The sequence below is a fragment of the Ursus americanus genome, chromosome 3 (assembly GCF_024610735.1).
Source record: "Ursus americanus isolate L20-20 chromosome 3, mUrsAme1.1.p, whole genome shotgun sequence".
Taxonomy (NCBI): domain Eukaryota; kingdom Metazoa; phylum Chordata; class Mammalia; order Carnivora; family Ursidae; genus Ursus; species Ursus americanus.
This window is the reverse complement of record NC_142129.1, coordinates 43,973,875-43,994,816: the sequence shown is the minus strand read 5'-3', so window position 1 is coordinate 43,994,816 and position 20,942 is coordinate 43,973,875. Positions and strand designations below refer to the sequence as shown.

The 20,942-nt window shown below is 41.8% G+C and overlaps 1 protein-coding gene across 1 annotated transcript in view; it reads left to right on the top strand.

Annotated features, from left to right (window-relative positions):
• Window positions 1-1,918: 1,918 nt before the first annotated feature.
• ITPRID1 (ITPR interacting domain containing 1) overlaps window positions 1,919-20,942 on the top strand; it is a 72,477-nt gene continuing 53,453 nt past the window's right edge. The window contains exons 1-6 of the mRNA XM_045792167.2: window positions 1,919-2,105; window positions 3,505-3,553; window positions 3,882-3,925; window positions 13,083-13,134; window positions 15,724-15,810; window positions 18,392-18,594. Of these exons, the coding sequence (XP_045648123.2) occupies window positions 1,946-2,105; window positions 3,505-3,553; window positions 3,882-3,925; window positions 13,083-13,134; window positions 15,724-15,810; window positions 18,392-18,594 (595 nt within the window). The 5' untranslated portion in view covers window positions 1,919-1,945. The remainder of the gene's footprint in view (window positions 2,106-3,504; window positions 3,554-3,881; window positions 3,926-13,082; window positions 13,135-15,723; window positions 15,811-18,391; window positions 18,595-20,942) is intronic.

Sequence of the window (20,942 nt, the reverse complement as noted above, 5' to 3'; positions counted from 1 at the left end):
CTATAAAGGTTGAACTATAATCTTAACTGTATTATTTTTGTCTTGTGTTAGCATCGAAATTTTTATTTAACATGTATTTGTTCCCAGAGGATATTCTGAAAGTTAACTTTCTTTTTTAAAAATATTTATTTGTTTATTTGAGAGAGAGAGAGAACCCGTGTGGGTGACGGGGTGGGGGCGGGCAGAGGGAGAAGAAAAGAGAATCTCAAGCAGACTCCCTGCTGGCCCAAAGCAGGGTTTGATCCCACAGCCCTGAGATCAGGACCTGACTTGAGCCGAGATCACAATTTGAGCCGAAATCGAAAGTCAGAATCTCAACAGACTGAGCCATTCAGGCACCCTCCAAAAGTTAACTTGCTAAAGTTGGCTGACTCAACGGCTCGCTGGGAATTTAGATATTAACTGCCCACCCTTTGCCATAATTTTTAAATAATTGACATTTCTTAGTATTTGCTTTTTTAATCATAAAATTAACAGTCATCACAATTGTCATTGATTTTTGCAGTAATTTACTATTGTAACAATAAATGTATATTTATACTTTAGTTGAATTATAGAATTTTAATGTACAAAGCATGTAAGGAAACTCTCACGGCCAAATGCAGCAGGAATGCTCACCTATACTTAAATGAAAATATTCAAATGTTTACAGTAAATCTGAATGGCTTGCCTTGATTAAACACTGATTAGAAATGGTGGTTTAAGTCATGTGACCAGTGATTATGCGTGAGTTTAGGGGTTTAAGACATGCTGCTGAAGTACTCTAAACTTGAAGAATAAACCAATGCAAATTCAAGTAGATACCCTGGAAAGAATTTAGTCAGAAAGTGTAGTTTTAAACCCTAGCTTTGATACTTTAGTTTTATATGTATTCATTTAGCATCTCCTCTGTGCTGGGAATTCAGTCAAATACTGGAGACACATTGATGAATAAGAGGGAGACCCTCGTTTTTAATGTCCTAATAATCTAGGGGGTTTCAACAACTTACTCAGCTGCTCTAAGCTTCTGCCTCCTCCTCTTACTCTGCAAGCCTCATAATGATATTAATAAAGGTTAAATGAGATAACGAGGGTGGTCAATATTTCTTGCGCCATAGGCATAATATATTTATTAACATTCTAACTGTCCCCACCGGTCTACCGGTTAGATGGTCTAGCTTCATAATCACAGGAATGCGCTCGGAGTCCAGTGCCTGGGTTTGAGTGCCGGTTATTGCATAGCTTTAGGTATGCGACCCCTCTGCTCTTCAATTTACTATAAAATTGTGACAATTAGATTGCTTCCTTTGTTGGCAATTAAATGAAATAATGGATGTATAGAATTCAGCATAGAAGCTATCACATCATAAGTACTCCACTGAGGTCAGCAGTCATTAAAACTCAGTATAATTTATACCCAATTAAAAAATAAGAGAATAGAGGAAGATTATGAAATTTGTACAAGGCCACCCAACAAGCACAGACTTGTCAGGCTTATGAGGCTCGTCCAGCTTGATCTGTTGCCAAAGCCCTAATTTTTTACATTTTGGATTCTTTAAAAATATTTTTATAGATGTTAACTGTTGCATAAATTTGAAAGATACTGATTATGTTAATCAATACTTTCAATCTTTCTTCCTGGCTGGAGTGCCCCCCCAGTCCACAATTTCTTTGCTCTCCATCCACATAGCAGACCACCTGACTGGATCCACCAGAGGGTGAATGTGGCCTGATGACAGGTGAGGCCACATTAGTCCCCAGTCTCCAGCTGCCTCTCCATTGAGAGGGAGCCACTTCTCCTCACTGAGACAGGGAACTCGGCTCGGGTGCGTGAGCCAGGCTCCGGAAAGACTGTGGTGGCCTCTTAGCACTCTGGCTTCTTCTCACTGAGTCAAGCCTGAAAGTGGACTCATTGGGTCTGATTTGTTTGTCTCTATGTTTTAGTTTGCTGAATTACTCTCTCACAATGGCGGAGAGGTCACATGGATCTGGCAACTCCCAAGGAGGCCAAGAAAAGAGCAAGAGAGAGATCCTGAGGTCCACCAAGAGGGCGTGGGCTCCCCTAGATGAGCAGCTGCCTCCTGGCTCTGGGGAGGAAAGCCAGAGTGTCACCATCCCCATGCTGGGTGAGAACAGACCCTCAGGGCTATTTGAAAACATCTTGCTGAGGGTGGTGAGGGTTGTGGGGGCTTGGCTGGGGGCAAATGATTCTGGAACAAACACTTGGCTTTGAAGACACCAGTGTTCCCGGAAGGATGCCAGAAACTTCTATGTAATGGGCACTTCTAACTTCTCCCCACAGACATACAAAGCACACACCTTCTTGATGGAAATAGACAGACTTCTCCCTTTCTGTTCCAAGATCTTCTTGTCCCAAGTCCCCCAGGACCCTGAAGCTGCATGGGGTCCATGACAGAGACATGAGGCTTCCTTCAGAACCTCAAACGTTCTGTTGAAAGCCTCTTATTTTCTGGGTCTTGCATGAAGCATCTGCAATAATTTTAATAGTTTAAAGAGTCATAAGTAGGAAAACTTTTCCCTCCACTGTGATATAACTGATGGTTTTTCTTCTTTGCCCACCACCAAATTCATTCTACCTCTCTAGAGTCCCTAAATTAAAAAATAAACACCTTGCATGCCTACTTGGCCTTTCTGGTTCACCAGACACCTTGTGAAGGGGTAAGTCAGTTCTTCACTGTTCGGTGGGATAAAGTCAAAGAAAATCAGCCCAGAGTAGCCTGTAGCCAACCAGAAAGGAAAGAAATATTTACCAGGAAATGCTGCTTTTCTATCCTCTCCTTTTTGCCTGTCGACTATTTGTTAAGCCAGTGACAAAGATCCACCTTAAAAGACTGGTGCCTTTTTAACACAGGGTGCCTTTGGCAATCCTGGGACTCTAGTGCAATTTGTCCCTGGAATGAATGCAAATTTGGTTTAGAACCTGGCAGAGAACTCCTTGCAAATAAACATCACTGGCTAGCTGCCTTAGGTAAATGTCGTGATTCAATAAGGAGAGGGTCCATGGTGATCTATGTCCGACAAGAGAAAGACAAAAGTCTGGTATGCATTTTCACTCTTCATGTTCACACCAGGTAATTTAAAATTTATTCTAATGTCTCTTGTACTTCAGTGATTTATTTTTCTTCCTTTTCACATTTTCTTTTCTTTCTTTCTTTCTTTCTCTTTCTTTCTTTCTTTCTTTCTTTCTTTCTTTCTTTCTTTCTTTCTTTCTTTTCTTCCTTCTGTTCTTTCTTTCTTTCTTTCTTTCTTTCTTTCTTTCTTTCTTTCTTTCTTTCTTCTTTCTTTCTGTTTTGTCAGTCATTTGGCAAGTTTATACTTCGTTCTCAAGAAAGACTGATTATGGAAAGCAGGAAGTTTTGCCTTGGGAAAATAAATGAATATGCTTGTAGAAACATGTGACTAACTATGTAGGAAATAGAGCTATGGGTGGTGGCTGGATAATGGCGTAGCATTATTTTAGCTGGTGTGCTTTGATTGACTGGTCTGTTTCTTTCTCTTTTATAGAAGATTCCAAACAAGCAACTATTCAGCAGTGGCTGGACTCTGGATTCTTGTAAGTGATTCTTCGTGCCTTTGCACATCTGTCTTGCAAAAATCTGTGAAAACAATGTGGGTAACTCTTCTGGGGCAAGGTGAGACAGGTAGGGCTTTTCATTTTAACTGAGTGCATGAAGGATCGCTCTATTATTGCGTAAGTTATATATCAGTTTTAAAGTACACAACAGAATACTGTTCCAATCCCAACTGTTGATTGCTTTTAAAAAGTCCTCCCATAGAAAAGCCTAGCTTTGCATTTACTCTCATCTGTTTAATTAAAATGCAATTGAGTATAATTGAGTTGTGCACATTGTTTGACTCGCAATATTTTTGTTTCTTTATAGGGTCTCTGTAAACGAAAACTTTCAGCAAGTCATCGACCACACTGGTAAGACAAGAGAACCAGAAACATTTAGGCTTTGTGGACCTGAGTAAATTTATTAAAATGTCTATGTGAATAAATCTTCTTAAAATGAGAATTATCAGAGCTTGCTAGAAACAGAACGGTCTCAAAAACCATCCAGCTCAATTGCTTTGTTTGATATATAAAACAGAGTCTCAGAAAGGATAGGGGGTCATTCCGCAGCAGGTGGGGGCTGTAAACAGGCCTCCTGCCACATCATTAGCTCAGACTCTACCAGAAAACTCACCGGGTTCTGTGAAGACATTTTGCAAGGATGTAGTTATGGAAATGCAATTGTTTAACTTTTCCTCACACTGTATGGTACTTTTATGTCTAAATCTAGTTTCCTTCTATTCTCCAGTCTCAAAATTATACCCTCCCTTCCTAATGGTGCATTTGTTCTCAAAAAGAACAGATGACTGAATTCTATGGCAAACAGTGCAAGTATGTATTTCTGACGCAGAAAATGTATCACACTTGTTACATTGAGATTTGATAAGAATATTATAAAAAGAAAAAGAAATTAATTGCAGATCTCACAGTACCCACCTTCTTTAAATGAAATACTGTATTTCATAGACATACGATTATAAAATGCACTCACAGGGCCCCCTAACCCCACCCTGGCTGGCTCGGTTGGTGGAGCACGTGACGCTTGATCTAGGGGTCATGAGTTTGAGCCCCACTTTGGGTGTAGAGATTACTAAATTAATTAATTAATTTAAAAATGTGTTCACATTTTAAGTGCTACCCAGAAAAATAAAACAGCAAGCCTTGGCAATTATAAACGAAAGGCAACACTGACAAGACTCTTCCTGATTTCATAGATGTTAAAATGTGGGGAAAAAAGCATGTTTTTAAAACTGATGAAATGCCATAAATAATGTATGTAAAAAAATGACATAAATTTGGAGTTTAATGATAAGAGGGGAAAACTATTAGTCTAATGGTTACTTACTTGGCTGATTTTAATTATTTCACTTCCTCCACTGACATCTTAAATTAAGATTGACCACTAGCTACCCACCAGTTTAAATTTGGGACTTTTTTACTAACAACAAAAACAAAAAACTAGGTATATCACTGAAATCTCCTCCTTCTCCACGCTTCTTTATTTTTTTAAATATTAAAGTTCCACAATCCCAAAGTCTCTGAAGATGTTTGCCAATAAACTGAATGTACATATCTCTGTTTATAGTGGTGCAGAGTCAAGAAAAGGCAAGAACTGGGGTGGCTGGGTGGCTCAGTTGGTAGAGCATGTGACTCGATCTTGAGGTTGTGAGTTCTAGGCCCACATCGGGTGTGGAGATAGCTTAAAAATAAAATCTTAAAGGAGGGAGGGAGGGAGGGAGGGAGGGAGGGAGGGAGGGAGGGAGGGAGGGAAGGAAGGAAGGAAGGAAGGAAGGAAGGAAGGAAGGAAGGGAGGAAGGGAGGAAGGGAGGAAGGAAGGAAGGAAGGAAAAGAAAAAGAACTTAAGACATACAGCCAGCCTGAGATGTCAGATCCCCCTGATGTTTCATCTTGCCCGGGGTGTGGTGAGAGGCCTGGCACTAACTCTGGGGTGGTCAGTAACTGTATTATTAAAAGCTTCACTTCCCAGAAATGAGACAACCATGGCCCTTCCACCTCTGAATCAAGTTAATGAAGTGTAAAGGCACAGACAGGAGGTGCAAAGCAGGAGGAAAGGAGGACTAGCAAATCAGAAACGCACAGCTCCCACAGGTCCTTTATCTTCAGCAAGGGTTTTAATAATAATGGAATAGCCTCTTACAAGTTTAATTGAGCCTTCACTTTTACAAGGCTCTTTATGATCTATCATATTTTAAACTCAGTAACCTGTGTGGGAGCAAGTCTGGTGTTCATCTGAGCTTCGCAGGTGAAGAATCTGGGCCACAGAGTGATCAAGCACTGGAGTTTGGGGGCACACCTGGTTAGAAGGGGGCAGAGGAACTGGAAGCCCGGCATCCTATCAGCCCTGTGCGTGCTGGTCATAGCCATGATGAGACCAATAAATGCAGGAGTTCAGAGAAGCCAAGAGTCATACTGAAAAAATGTGGAAGCTAGAACAGGACCAGCAACTGGTGACCTGAAGTTCGTGGTGAGGGTGGCAAGGAGAAGAACTGTAGCAAGATGAAAAGAAACTGAAGAGAAGAGAGAAGAGTGGTCACAACTGGAGGGAAAATACCAGAAGTATGACACAGAGTGGTGCATTCGTTCTTAGGGCAGCTGTTCCAAATTACCACACATTCGGTGGCTTCAAACAGAAATTTATTCTCTCATGGTTCTGAGGCTGGAAGTCTGAAATCAAGGTGTGTTGACAAGGTCATTCTCTCTCTGAAGGGTCTAGAGAAGAATCCTCCCTTGCCTCTTCCTAGCTGCAGATGGCTCCCAGAAATTCTCAGCATTCCTTGGCTTGTGGTGACAGCCTTCCATTCTCTGCCTCTGTCTCCACACAGCCACTTTTCACTGTGGGGGGGGAAAGCTTTTCTCTTTTGTAATGACCCACCCTAATCCAGTATGACCTCACCTTTACTAACTGTATCTACAAAAACCCTATTTTCAAATAAAGGACACATTCTTAAATGAGATTTCAGCGGTGGCTGGGTGGCTCAGTCGGTTAGGCATCTGCCTTGGGCTCAGGTTATGATCTTGAGGTCCTGGGATCAAGTTCCACATCAGGCTCCCTGCTTGGAGGGGAGTTTGCTTCTCCCTCTGCCCCTCACCCCACTTGTGCTCTCTCTCTCTCAAATAAATAAAATCTTAAAAAAAGAATATTTTAAAAATAAAATGAGATTTCAGATACAGAAATTAAATTCAACCCACTACAAGTAGAACTTATTTTAAGGCTGTTTTCCCTCATTGATCACTCCTGAGGCCTTCATACAATGAAGTAGCAATGAGATCCAAGTGCCTGCTCCTCTTGGAGGTGACACAATGCCTCCCACAGAAAGCATTCTAGTGGGCCTCCAGGTCTTGGACTGAGTCCCAAGTAAAATGGGGGGTGGCATAAGGCTTCAGGGGTCCTGTTGCTGAATTCCTTCTGAATTTAGAGATGGCCAAGTTGGGGTGTTGGCCTTTTATGGTGACTCTTTGGTGTTCATGCTGCTCTGTGGCCACCTAAAGTCTCATTCTTATTAAACTGGAATCTGGCTGGCCCACTTTCCGTTGTGCTCTGTACCACTGTGCTAGATAAAACCCTTAACCCTTGGTACTCCAGCCTCTTCATCAGTAGAACTAGGAGGGAAAAGAAATGAATACATATGAAGGGCACACGGCCTAGGTACTTTACATATGTTGTCTCATTTACCAGAACCATCTTCCAAGGTAAATATTACCATTACTAACTTCTGCAAGGAGGAAAATGAGACTCAGAAAGGTTAAGTAACTTGCCCAAGGTAGCCCAGTTAGTAAGTAAGGGGGTCAAGATTTGAATTCGGATCTGTCTGACTCTGGAGCCACGTTGCATCTCCAGAGGCCCAGGATCATTTGCTCTATGTGTTACACATGGGAGCCCCTAGCAGGAAAGCAAAGCCCTGCGTCAATCCCCCTGCATGAAAAGTCAAAGTGTGAGCATCGCAGCTGAGTTCACTGGCCTTTACTTCTCTCTCCAGGTGGTCTGGATCTGGGGCCCTGCCTTCGGAGCCACAGCACAGTCCTCCAGAATTTAAATTTTGTAGAGTAGAGCTAATTTTTTACGTCATGAGTAGTATGGAAATGTAAAATAACCATATCTGGATCCAAAATAAAAAAATAATTCCTCTGAAAAGCCACATGAAGATTGGCTGGCTGCTCGCATCCCATGTCTCACTAACGTATTTCACAAAGGATGCTCTCTCGCTGCCTGCCCTGTCTTCTGACAAATATTTGGCCGTCTTAGCTGAGTGGTGTGACAGTCATCCTAAGTATCTCCAGAGCACTGTCTACTCAGGGTACATGGGTGACTTACAAGGAAGACCCTTATGGGCATCCTTCAGTTTCTTCGGCTTTTCTTTTCTGAGAACCACCACCACGGGTGCAGATCAGCTCCTTGCAGGGGTCACCAACGGCATAAGCAAACACAAGTTTGATTCTCAGTTTGTGCTCACTGAGGATCCGTGGACCTTCCTGTAACCAGAAACACAATAGGACAGTCAGAACTCTTTGGGGTCAATTGGGGGTTAAAGAGTACATGGTCATGGATGTGAAGATTTGTCTTCTCAGGCTGCTGATTCTTCTTAATCCCAGATTCCATATTAAAATCGTGTATAAGAAAGCCTGGGGAGAGGAGCTGGTTTTCGACAAGCCCATTCCCACCACTGAGGAACGAATTAGACTTTGGCACCATTGCCCTGTGAGAGTGCATTGGAGTTACCCTGCAGGGACAGACCCCTACACAAATGCATGTGTCACTGGGAGGCTTTATATAACGTGCACTTGTTTAATAACACAGCCAAACATAACTGTGAGGGAAAAAACCAGATCCAACATCTACAGCAAAAAAAAAAACAAAACAGTTTTTGTCAAAGATTGGTTTGGAACCATTGATTAGTTGATGGGTGGTTAATTCATTTGTCCTTTTAAGATTTAGATATTTCTTCTCCAATCCCGGGAGATCCTTGAAGAATAAAGTTACGTCTTTCCAGTTCTTTATTAAATAAGAACTTACAAAATCAAATTCTAAAATCTGTGGCCTATAAGTTGAGGTCAATATAAGTCCAGTTAAACATAGTAGATGGTCCCTTAATGCTTATCAAACAAAAGTTTTCAGAGCCAAGAACTGTGCTAGTGGAGGGGTGCCTGGCTGGCTCAGTTGGTTGAACATCTGACCTTGATTTCAGCTCAGGTCCTGATCTCAGGGTCGTGGGATGGAGCCCCGTGTTGGGCTCCGCACTGGGCATGCAGCCTGCTTGGGATTCTCTCTCCCTCTAACCTCACTCTCTCTTAAAAACAAAAAAGAAAAGAGAAAAGAAAAGAAAGCACTGTGCTAGTGGAGAACATAAAGATGTGGGGTGCGTGGTTCCTGCTCTTACCTAGGTCCCTCTGACTTCCCAGGACCATTGCAATCTGAATGCCGTTGTACCAATGTTTCACAAGACCCTCTTGTCTTATCCCCTTTCATTGCCATCCTAATGCTTCATCTTTCTTCCTCTAATGCCTCTTGTCTCAAAGTCTTTCCTGTTCTGTTCTCCTCTTGCCCTTCTTTTGAGCCATGACCTGGGTCATGGCTTACATTCTCTATAAGGCCCCTTCCTGACTCCTGCACTAAGAGCCTCAAGTTTTCTTCTGAACACCAGTCACATCCAGGGTGGCTTCTACCCATATGGCACTCATTCCGTGCTGCCTCAAATTATTAGGGATATGAGCGGCCTCACTAACAAAATTGTAAATCCCACTGAGGTAGGAATTATCTCTAACACATCTGATTTCCCCAAAGCTAGTCAACAAAAGATCTTAGTAAAACTGGTCCATAATGAAGCTGATGTAAGTCAGATTGGGAAATCTTCAAAGAAGAGAGACTTGAGCTAGTCAAAGAGCGATATGGTTTTGATAAAAACAAAGAGGCAAAGGAAGACAATGTCACTTGGTTCAAGGAGCTTGAACAAAGGCACAGAATGAAAAGGAAACCAAATGTGTGCAGGAAAGCATAGAGAAGGTGGTCAGACTAGAGAAATGGTTTCGTGCTGGGGAACAAAGGTGGAAATTTTTCTCGTAAATAGGGTGTTGTCTGGTTATACACGCCTTAAAATCCGGAAAGAGGGAATCACACTTGATGTCTTAAGATCATCTCAGGTACCAGTCAAAGGAGGGGTAGTGGTAACTGGGGTCTGTGTTGAGGAGGATTTCGAGACCCTATCTTTGTTCACCTGAACAGAAGGTCATGAATAGTCAGTGATAGCCGCCACAGGTGCCTCGCTGGGGGATTGAACCAGGCATGTTACACACTTGCCATCTCTACTAGACTGAGTTATGAATGGTTTCTGAGAAGAGAGATGACAGATTCCAGTGTTTATCCTGGTGATAGGAAGAAGGTGCACACTTTGGGAAGATGTTGTGAACTCAGGCTTGAGGTCATGAGGGCTTGGGCTCGGCGCTGGAATAGAGACGAGGAGTCACCTGCATCCGGAAAATAAGCAGATATGGGGGTGGAGAAGAGCAAAGCATTACAGCTGGCTTTATGGTTTTAAGCCTGAGTGTTAGGGACAACGAAGAATCTTTCCTTTTGTAAGAACATAGATTGTAATCATGTGCAAACTGAGACAAACTGTGCCGACTGCCTCTACTCAGCATCTTGGTCATGCAGGAGTTAAATATACAGAAAGCTGCAGAATGCTATTATTTTAGAGCCCTGTGAAAATGTAATTTGATTAGTCTATTGGACGATATTCCAAAGAACCAAATGTCTTCCATGAATCAGTCAGAAATGCTTAGGAAAACCAAAATAAAAAATGCTTTCTAAGCCAATAAAGGTGCTAATTAGTGCCTTCTGCATATCTCACTACATCTTCTCCAGTAATACATTTTGCAGGGTTAAGTGCGGTGTCTGCTGCTTCAGATGGCAGAAGTCCACCTAACAGTAGGGAGGGTGGCTGGAGACTCAAGTGTCTAAATGGGAATCAGAACTGGCATTTTAACCCATGCAATGGGATGTAGTGAGTAGAGCAAAGAACTTTTTTTCTTGCTTTAATTCTCTTCCAGACCAACCCTTATGAGCCTTAGGGATAAGAGGACCTTATTATTATTTTTCTTCCTCGATCCACCATTGCCTTTAAAGAGTAAAATCTGGTTTTAAAAACCTAATAAGGGTATCTTAGAAGGGGAAAAAAAATTGGGGAAAATATCAAGACCAAGCCACTGGAGAAGCGAGAAGGACGTAAGGAGACCCTAGCAGGCAGGGCCTTATGGGATTGATACAGGCCCATTCGGAGGTGTTCCACCTTCTGCCTGGGGCAGCCTGGAGCATGGTGACCACAAAGCTTGAGGAAAAGCAGGGTAACAGGAGCAGTTTGTCTGTCCCATGATGGCATGCCCTAGGTGTCAGATTCTTGTCATGGTCAGAGGTAGCGGACTCAAATGCTCCCGGGAGCCCGGCAGGTAACCACTAATGAACCAAGCGAGCAGGATGGAGACCGCAGAGGTTTGCAGCACACGTGGGCTCCGACAAATTGCTCCCTGAGGAGATCTGGACCGATGGGGCTGTATCTTCTGAGTTCTAAGGAAATTCAAGGAATCCCAGGGCTGGCGAGAACTGGGCCGCCAGCTGGTGCCTCTCAGTTCAGGTTCATTATTGAAAACGGGCAAAGGGAACAAGGACCTAACCCTGACAAGCCCAGGAAGTTTATCTTACAAATTAACGAAGTGGAAAAAAACAACAACAACTGAACTAACCAAAACCCAACAAACCCTCCAGCAGGCAAGGAATAATAGTTTGAGAACTGTCTTGTGATACTCTCAACAGCTTGGTCCCAGTGCTGGAAAGGCCCGTGATGGATTTATATTTTTTACTCCCTATGACTTTTCTGGACAGAGTTCTATTTGTTTTGTAGGGCAGACATTCATCGTAACCGTGATCTCGCTACCTTTTAAAATTGTCATTGTGCATTCCGGGCTCAGTTAAGATCTCACCTCAGTGATATGCCTCAAGTCTTTATCGTTCTAGACTAGTGTTCCTTTCCCATTCAGCAGGGTCACTGAGCCTTTGAAAAAACAGCTGCAAACTACACGTATTCTTATCTCCACCCCCAAAATTTGGCACCCAGAGACAAGTTCACAGATACCTAGAGATCTGTTCGTAGTCTCCTACCCAGACAGGAACTCTGGCTCCAGACTGAAGAGCTTTTTGTTATTTTCAACCTTTTTTTTTTTTCGTATGTTTCAATCATTTAGGTTTGTTTTTCCAAAATTTCTCCCCCACCTGCATATATTTCTTGCAGTGAAAAACTTGACTTTCTCATGGGAGTGCTGGGTGGCGACATTTCCAGTTTTATGCATGTCGCACATTCACACCCAGGAAAGCCACCATGGGAGGAAATGAGAAGGCTGGTGAACTTTCGGAGGAACTGGCCCGTGTTCTGAATGCTTCCCCGTGCAGACGTCTGCCGCAGCGTTACATCATGACACAGATCCTGAAGGCTGCCACGGCTCGTTCAGGAGCCGCCCAACAGTTAGCTCCTCCGTTCTGTCCTCAGCACCGCTAACCAGGCAAATGGACCTTCGGCGTCATCTCTCTCACATTTATTTGTTTGCTCAAAAGCTATGTCCCTACACATACGTATAAACTCCTCTTTCTGGTTTTCAAATAAGCTACAGGACATTCTGTGGCAATGTGGTGTTTTGAAAAGAAACAACAGCAACAAATAGAAATAAGCTGTGGCATCCTGCTGGCCATGGGAAATGTATTTAATCTCTCTGAGCCTCAGGTTGCCTCTCTGTTAAGGGGGATCCGTAATACTTATTTCATAGATTTGTTGTATGAATTAAAAGGGGTGGTGCATGCAACACGCTTAGCACATTGCTTCCTATAAAGTGAATGCTGAATAAATAGTAACTATCATTGCTATAATCAATAAACAAGGTAATGATACATTCCTAGACCTGCTACTTTTGACTGCATGATCACCGGCTCATTACTCAACTCCTCAACTGAAAAATCAGGGTAGGTCCTAAATTTAAGACTGTCGTGAAGATTAGGAGATATAAATGCATGGCAGTTGCTCAACAAATGCTGGGTCCTTCATGTATTATTTCCCTGTCCCCACCCTTGCTCCTGTACCTTGTGGACCACGGGTGAGTATTTCAAAATGCCCTACCATCTCAGCAGACTTGCTACAGACACTCTCTGCTCTTGGCCACACCTCTTTTCCATACATCAAATTCTACCCATTCTTAAAAATCCAAGACAAGTACAGGTTTCTCCATGAAACCTTTGCTGACTATTTCATTTGCCACCGACTTCCCTCTCAACTGAACAAGTACATTTCTTCAAGTGGTTGTCACACAATTTAGCCATTAATTACATTCTGTCTTGTTCGCTACAGAGATGCCTTGTACCTCATGCTGATACCATCTCAGATATGGAAATCAATCCCATCCTCATTCATTTGAGGACCAGATCTTCTATGTGCCTAAAAGAAATTAAGCTCATCTTCTCTTTTCTTTGTTGCAGTTTCTTTGCATGAACAAGGAATGGTGCACATGACTGTGAAGGACTACATGAGGTAGGTGGCAGGACCCACATGGCTCCAGTCCAGTATTTTACAGCCACATCTTTCATAAATGAAATGGAAGTGAGGAGACTTCTTAATAATGCCATGGATCTTGGGATCTTGCCACTGGTTTAGCCACAGCACCTAGAATGCTTTCACTAGCATTGAGAGAAATAGTGGTTCTTTCAATATCATAAAGGAGTGAGCAAATTCAATCAACAAATGCTGGCGTGGGGGTGGGGAAGGAATTTAATTAAAACACACGCATAAAAGGCATTGACTGTAAGACAACTGTTCAGAAGGACCGGTTCATAGAACAGTTGCATTCGTATTCTTACATTGTCAATGTTATTCATCACCACGCTGTTTGACCTTTGAACAACATGGCTTTGAACTGTGTGGGTCCACCTATATGCAGACTTCTTTTAAATTCAAGTATAATTACCATACAATGTTGGTTTCCGGTGCACAATGTAACGATTTAACCATTTTATACATTTCTCAATGATCATCAAGATAAGTGTACTCTTAATTCTATTTCACCCATCCCAGCACCCGCCTCCCCTTTGGCAACCACCAGTTTCTTCTCTGTATTTAAGAGTCGGGGGTTTTATGTTTATCTCTTTTTTCTTTATTTGTTCACTTGTTTTGTTTCTTCAATTCCGCATATGAGTGAAATCACATGGTATTTGTCCTTCTCTGACTGACTTGTTTCACTCTGCAGATTTTTATAAGTACAATACAGTACTGTAAATGTGTTTTCCTTTTGATTTTCTTAATACCGTTTTCTTTTCTCTAGCTCACTTTATTGTAAGAACAATTTATTGCCTATGACATACAAAATATGGGCTAATCGGCTATCATCAGGAGGGCTTTCAGTCAACAGTAGGTTATTAGTTGTTAAGTATTAGGGGAGTCAAAAGTTATACATAGATTTTTGACGGTGTCGGGGGGTCAGTTCCCTTAGCCCCCATGTTGTTCAAGGGTCAACTGTGCATAAGATTTCCAATGTTTCAGGTAGAAAGCAGCGAGAGGATGGACTAGATCTCAAAGGAGTGCCTAACAGCAGTGGCAACAGCATCACCTCAGAACTTAACAGCATTGCAAATTTTTGAGCCCCATCCCAGACACTCTGAGTCAGGAAATCTGGAGGTGGGGTTCAGAAATCTGTGCTTTTGCAAGCCCTTCAGATGATTCTGAGAAACACTCTGGTTTCTAAACCACTGGCCATAGACTGTGAGCATTCTGAGGTTGGGAACTCTGCGCCCATGCCTCAGCTACCCTGGCATTTTCAGGACAATATCGACGTGTTGAAAACCAAATATGCAGCACTCTATCCCTCTGACTCCCACGAAGTCACAAGCAAAATGCCACTCTGTCATAGTTTTTCCCTCTTAGCAGATGAGCTATTTTTGCTGCTCACAGAATCAGAGAGCCCTAAAGGACCCCAAAAATCTCTCAGGCAACTTTCTCCTTTTGTTGAAGAGGAAAATGAAAGCCAAGGTCCGTGACTCACTCCTGCTCTCGTGGCTTGATTAGAAACGTGACTATCCAGGGATTCTCCTGGATCGCAGGCCAGGGCAGTTTCTGGGTGGCTCTGCTGAACATTGCAAAGTATGGCGTGATCCTCAAACCCAGAATGAAACAGAAATATGGCAGGCTTCATACAAACTGAGGGGAGGCAACAAATAAAAGGATATCTTCTGCCTCTCTCCAGGGCTCCCAGCAAACTCAACCATCTGTTAAAACCAGAGTCTTTATTATTCAGAAACATACACTTTCTCTGCCTCAACGCAGAGAAGCAATTGAACAAAGAGACAAGGACCAGCTATTCTGACTGAATGTGGGAAAAGGACTAAGGCAAATTTAAGATAACTTGGTCTCCTAGGGAAACTTGATATCTACTTTGTGTTCTTTGATTAATTCCAATCTTGTGCCAACTGGCTGCTATGACTGATGAGGCTAGATGTATCAAAGCTATATATCCGAGCTCTATAAAATTGAACTCTACCACGACAGGGCCTCATTCTGTTGGGAAGTGCTTTCAAATGACTTGCAATGCAGGCCTATTTGGATAGAGTGACACTCTTTTTTGTGGTAGTAGAGGAGTCGGTGACTATTGCACATGGATGGCCGCGGGAGCCCTGGAGACAGCATTTAGAGATTGTTAACCGTGCAATGTGGAATCCTTCACCGTTATGGGAATTAATCCGGAGTCACTTCAGTGCCTGCTCGCCGTACCTCTTTCATCACACAATTTTAACTTCTTCGGAACGTTGGTGCCTAGCAGAGCTGTGTTCCTGAAAGGTTCCCCAATGATTCGCCATCTGTCAAAAGTGAGACGTTCTGTCACCTTTATAATGAGCACTGGCGGGCACCTAACACTTAAATTCTCATACCTTCTGTAACGCAACACTCTTGAAAAGAGAAGCAGCTTCTCCACTGCATGCTCTCTCTTCTTCAAAGGTGCGGCCATTATGGGATTATTAGAAATGAGGAGGAAATGCAAATGTTTGCTCTGGAAGGGAAAGATTCACAATGATCTCCCAGGCGACTATCTAAATCAACACATCTCATCGTTGGTATTTTCCCCGACTGCAGATCTCTGCATCCGTTTTCAGAGACTCCCACCCTTTCCAGAGGGACCAGTTTCAACTCTGGCTATTCTGCTGCAAGTATACCACAAAGGTATGTGATTTCCAGGCACCTGTCATCCAGAGAAATCATTCGGTGTGACAATGGAGTTCATGAAATTATAAATAGGCACTTGAGAAATAACTTGTTGAATGAATGGATGAGAGAATGAATAAAGGATTTTCAAAAAACTTGCAGGCACAATGTACACGAGTCAGTGGCATCAAACTAAATATCTGTCAATGGGGAGATGGCCAAACTATTGGCCAACCCATTTTTTGGAATTCTATACAGTGATAAAAGGAATAGGCAGAGAGAACTATATACACTGACCTAGAATGACCTCCCAGTCATATTTTTCAGGGGAAAAAGGCAAGATGCAGAAAGATACAGAGTATGCTACTATGTATAGAGTGATCCGGTAACAACTAGAAAACATATGTAACAGAAAAATATCTGGAAGGATTTGTGGGGGTAATAGCTAAGGGGAAAGAGAGCTTTATGTATAATATAGTAATTTTTTAACAAGATGAATATATTTTAGGTATTTCTTGCATAATTAAATATAAATAAGAGTTAATGATATTAAAAATATGTTTAGTGACAAATCAATCAATGAATACATTCTTAGATATGAGGCTGTGAACCTCTGGAAGGCAGAACTATGTCCCTGTTCTTTTTTGTGCCATGGGTGCCTAGCAGAGAGCCTAGAACATGACAGATGTTCAGTAAATATTTGTATAAACGGGCAGGATAAATATTTGTACAATGAGGTCAATACGATCACAAATCAAATCTTTCATACACAATTTAGATTTCTCGCGGGAATTTTTTTTCTTCCTTGAAATTTTATTATTTTAAGGTATCAAGTGATTGGTACCCCTGTTCTCCAGTTGTTTCCAATGATTAGGCTATCCAAGCTGAGCCATTTAAGCTCTGCAGTAAGAATTTTTGGCTTATCTTTTCTTCCTTGATTGAATCAGGAGCCAAAGCACCAGATCTCTTTGTCACACAAGAAAGTGTGAACGTGATGTTGGGTAATGTGTGGTAAGTGGGCCTGCCCAGTGAGACTACAGGTGGCTGTTGTTAAATGTGTGAATGGCTAAATAAATGAATTGTAATTAATCCAATTTAAACGATGAAGTCATGAAAGTAAATCATCCAAACTATCTCAAATAAGCTACGTAGTGTTGCATGGAAAGTAGAGGCAAACAGAAACTTGCAACAAAAGAGCCGAGCAAACCTAGGAAAACCTTATCGAAAGTTCTGCTTCCCATACCGTCCATGAGTTTTAAAAGGTCAATAGCATAGTCATCAAGGAGAAGGTCAGTAATTGGGAAGTAGTTGGTATACATAAATATAATTTCCAGATAACCAAAGTTTATTATTTTAAGTGCCAAATCTGAGCCGAACAATTTGAAGAAAGCACTTCTTATTTCTCACCCATGTCGAAAAAAAAAAAGGAAAATACAGAACATATTTTAATCCTACTTAGGGACCAAAAAGCATTACTTGCAAGTATCAGTCCTTGGAGTCTGCATTTAGTGATAGCCTCAAAAGATCTGTGTAGCTGACGATGCCCCCAGACTGATTCTCTTTAAAAACGTTCTTTTTTGAGTTCTATTGGGGTTTTTTTTTGAAACTATTTATTTATTTATTTATTTATTATAATAATATTTTTTATTGTATTATGTTAGTCACCATACAGTACATCCCTGGTTTCTGATGTAAAGTTCCATGATTCATTAGTTGCGTATAACATCCAGTGCACCATGCAATACGTGCCCTCCTTACTACCCATCACCAGCCTATCCCATTCCCCCACCCCCTCCCCTCTGAAGCCCTCAGTTTGTTTCTCAGAGTCCATAGTCTCTCATGCTTCATTCCCCCTTTTGATTACCCCCCCTTCTTTATCCCTTTCTTCTCCTACCGATCTTCCTAGTTCTTATGTTCCATAGATGAGAGAAACCATATGATAATTGTCTTTCTCTGCTTGACTTATTTCACTTAGCATTATCTCCTCCAGTGCCATCCATGTTGCAGCAAATGTTGAGAAATCATTCTTTTTGGTGGCTGAGTAATATTCCATTGTATATATGGACCACAACTTCTTAATCCAGTCATCTGTTGAAGGGCATCTCGGCTCCTTCCATGATTTAGCTATTGTGGACAATGCTGCTATGAACATTGGGGTGCATATGGCCCTTCTCTTCACTACGTCTGTATCTTTGAGTTCTATTGTTTACAGGGTTTTCTTCCCCCCCCCTTCGCTTTCATATTGCCATGAACTACCATTTTCTTGTGGCTATCAGTGTATCACTTCTGACTTCTGACCCAGAATCTCCCTGCCCTATCTAACTTAACATTTGCCTATTATGAAATGGAAAGTCAGATAAATAAACTCATTGGTCTTGCACAGAAAGTACAGATAAGCAGACGCTGAGTGGGAGTGATGGACTATCCTTGAAGTAAGTATGTATGAGCTCTGGTAGATGCAACATCTATTTGTCTACTTAGATTCCTCTTTCACTTAATTTCTGGAAGATTGGAGGGGGTGGCAAGGTGACTAGGAAAGAAAAACAGATTTTGTTAAGTGAACTGTTACTGGATAAAGATATTCATATTTTTCCCACAGCATTCCTGAATGGCTGGAATTTTGGGAAAAAGATCCAGTGGAGATTCTCTTGGATCTGGGATTTGGTGCAGATGAGCCAGACATCTGCACACAAATCCCAGCCAGATTCCTGGGTTGTGGCTCAGCCGCCAGAGGAATCAACATCCGGGTTTTTCTTGAAGCTCAAAAGCAGCGAATGGACCTTGAGAATCCTGACTTGTATGGTAAGTGGGGGCTGCGTGGCTTCCGAATCTCAGTGATGAGTGTGAGTGGCCAGATGAGCCACAGTATCGGAAGTGACTCTCTGGAAGATGTGAGCGGTAGCAGTCACCCCTCTATTGCAGTGGCCTAGAAAAGAAATGTGTACGTCTTGATCACTCTACGTGTCTGCTGCAGGTTCATGTGAGCGTTTGGGGGAAAGGCGATCTGCTCCATGTTGTCCTCCTGTGTGGACATCTGGAATGTCACTGGTTGCAATGACAGAGACAGGATGGAAATGGAGAATCATACTTGACTCTTACCTCTTTCTGCTCAGAATTTACCCATTGATTTCATAGTCCTATTTAATTGGCTAAAATCAGTCACACGGCCACACTTAACTCCAAAGGGGTGAGAATGTGCAATCTTACCATATGTCCAGAAAAAAGAAAATGCAATACCAGTGAACAGCACTAATGTATACCATAACCACATACCTCGGAGGCAGAGGAACCGGGATCTCACAAAGCTTATCACCAGTCACAGGTAGAACCTTAATTTCCTCATATCTGAGGCTTAGAACTCTTCTTAATTGCAAAATGAGGTGTAAGTGGTAGGTAGTGATAGGTATTAAGCTGTCACATCTCCAAATTTTTGGATTAACTATGCCTAAATCTCTTAGTTATCATGCATGCTGCTATTTTTTCCCCAACTGGTGGTCAATGGAATGCTTTTCTCTAGGACATTACTAGGATTAGAGAGTGTGTGTACTGTGCTCAAATAATTTGGGGGAAAGATGCCTGAGGTAAAACAGGTTTATTTACTTCAGAATTTGCTTACTATGCCGAAGCGCACTCTCGGTCTCCTCGAGAGGGTGCAGGGCAGCATTTTCAAAAGCATTTAGATACAAAACCCTTCTTGGAGGAGCATTGAAGAACATCTCCATGGGATAGAGTTTGCAGAATTCTGGACTGGCGAAAAATGCCAAAATTGTTTCTTGAAATACGTTCTTTAAATAAATTCATGAATGTCAAGGAGATAAAGTATTTTTCTCAAACAAATATCTTAGATTTTTCATTTTAGTCTCTGTTTCCCCCATTTTCATGTGGGTGAAATGGGTCTCAAAATGTCAGCAATGCAATATCTAAGAGTATGTATCCCCGAAGATGTTGCGATGCCATGTTTCTTTACCTTTTAGGAGAAATTAGTGTCATTCTTTGTTGTCTCCTCCTCCAAGCCATAGGGAGATGCGAGTTCTTTGATCGGTTCTTTCTTTGGAGAAAATAATAACACTTATCATTATTTGGGAAGTGTTTGAGCTGAGCTGTGAAGTAAACAGATGAAATTGACACACAGATTATAGAAGACCTGGGAGATGGCCCCTAGTCCTGTGATTGTGCCCCACCCTTACTTCCACCATCAACACTGGGCTAATAATACACAGTAACTTCTCACTCAACACCAGGAAACTTTTGATTCAAGAAAACTGAGAAGGTCAAATGTAAAACAAGCAATAATGAGATTAGTTGGTTGTTCTAAAAACCGAAGGGAAAAGTATGCCTCATTCAAAGTCAATAAAAAAGGTTCAAACTTAAAGGGATGAGAATCAATTGGTTCATTGTTCAATCTTCCCAAAGGCAAAAACAAAACTAACAAACAAACAAACAAACCCAAGTAAAAACCCCACTCATCTAATGCCACAAGACCGTGTTCTCTGAATTGACTTAACCAGTTAAATGGATAGATTTTATATTTAGTCTAAGTATAAAAATCTGCTATAGGACAATCATAAAAGTACAGTTATGACTCATCCGTACCCTTGGGCTCACAAAAATAAAAGATTAGCCTCAACTACAGCTGAATTTAGGGGAAAATGTAATCAGAATGCTTCTGAAAATATCCAGAACCCAAGAGTTCCTCTTTTAAGAATATCACAACCTTCTGTGAAAAGTCCATCACACTTTTTTAAGTTGAAGGATCAGTAGACATAGCCTTCCCCTTTCCAGTGAAGGGAGCAGGTAGACACAAGGATATGCTCATGGGACAGTCAGTAGCATTGCAGGGCTGGTGCAAACAACAGAACAGAGGACACTGTCCTTACCCACCAATGTGGCCTTTGACCACTGCTGATCAATGCAACCCAGCATGCTACCACTGAAGTTGAGAAAAGGCTGTGTAATAAAAACAAAGTGTTCTGTTTTCATCATTTTGGTTTTATTATCTGGAGACACCAAAACTATTTTTCACCATTTTCTTTTGAAGTGGCAATGTCTCCCCAAATTTTCCCAGCTGCACTGGGTCCCTTCCGTATGCCAATGAAGTCAATACTTGTGTGTTGCCTAAATGAACCATCCAGAAAGACTTACAAGTTGAG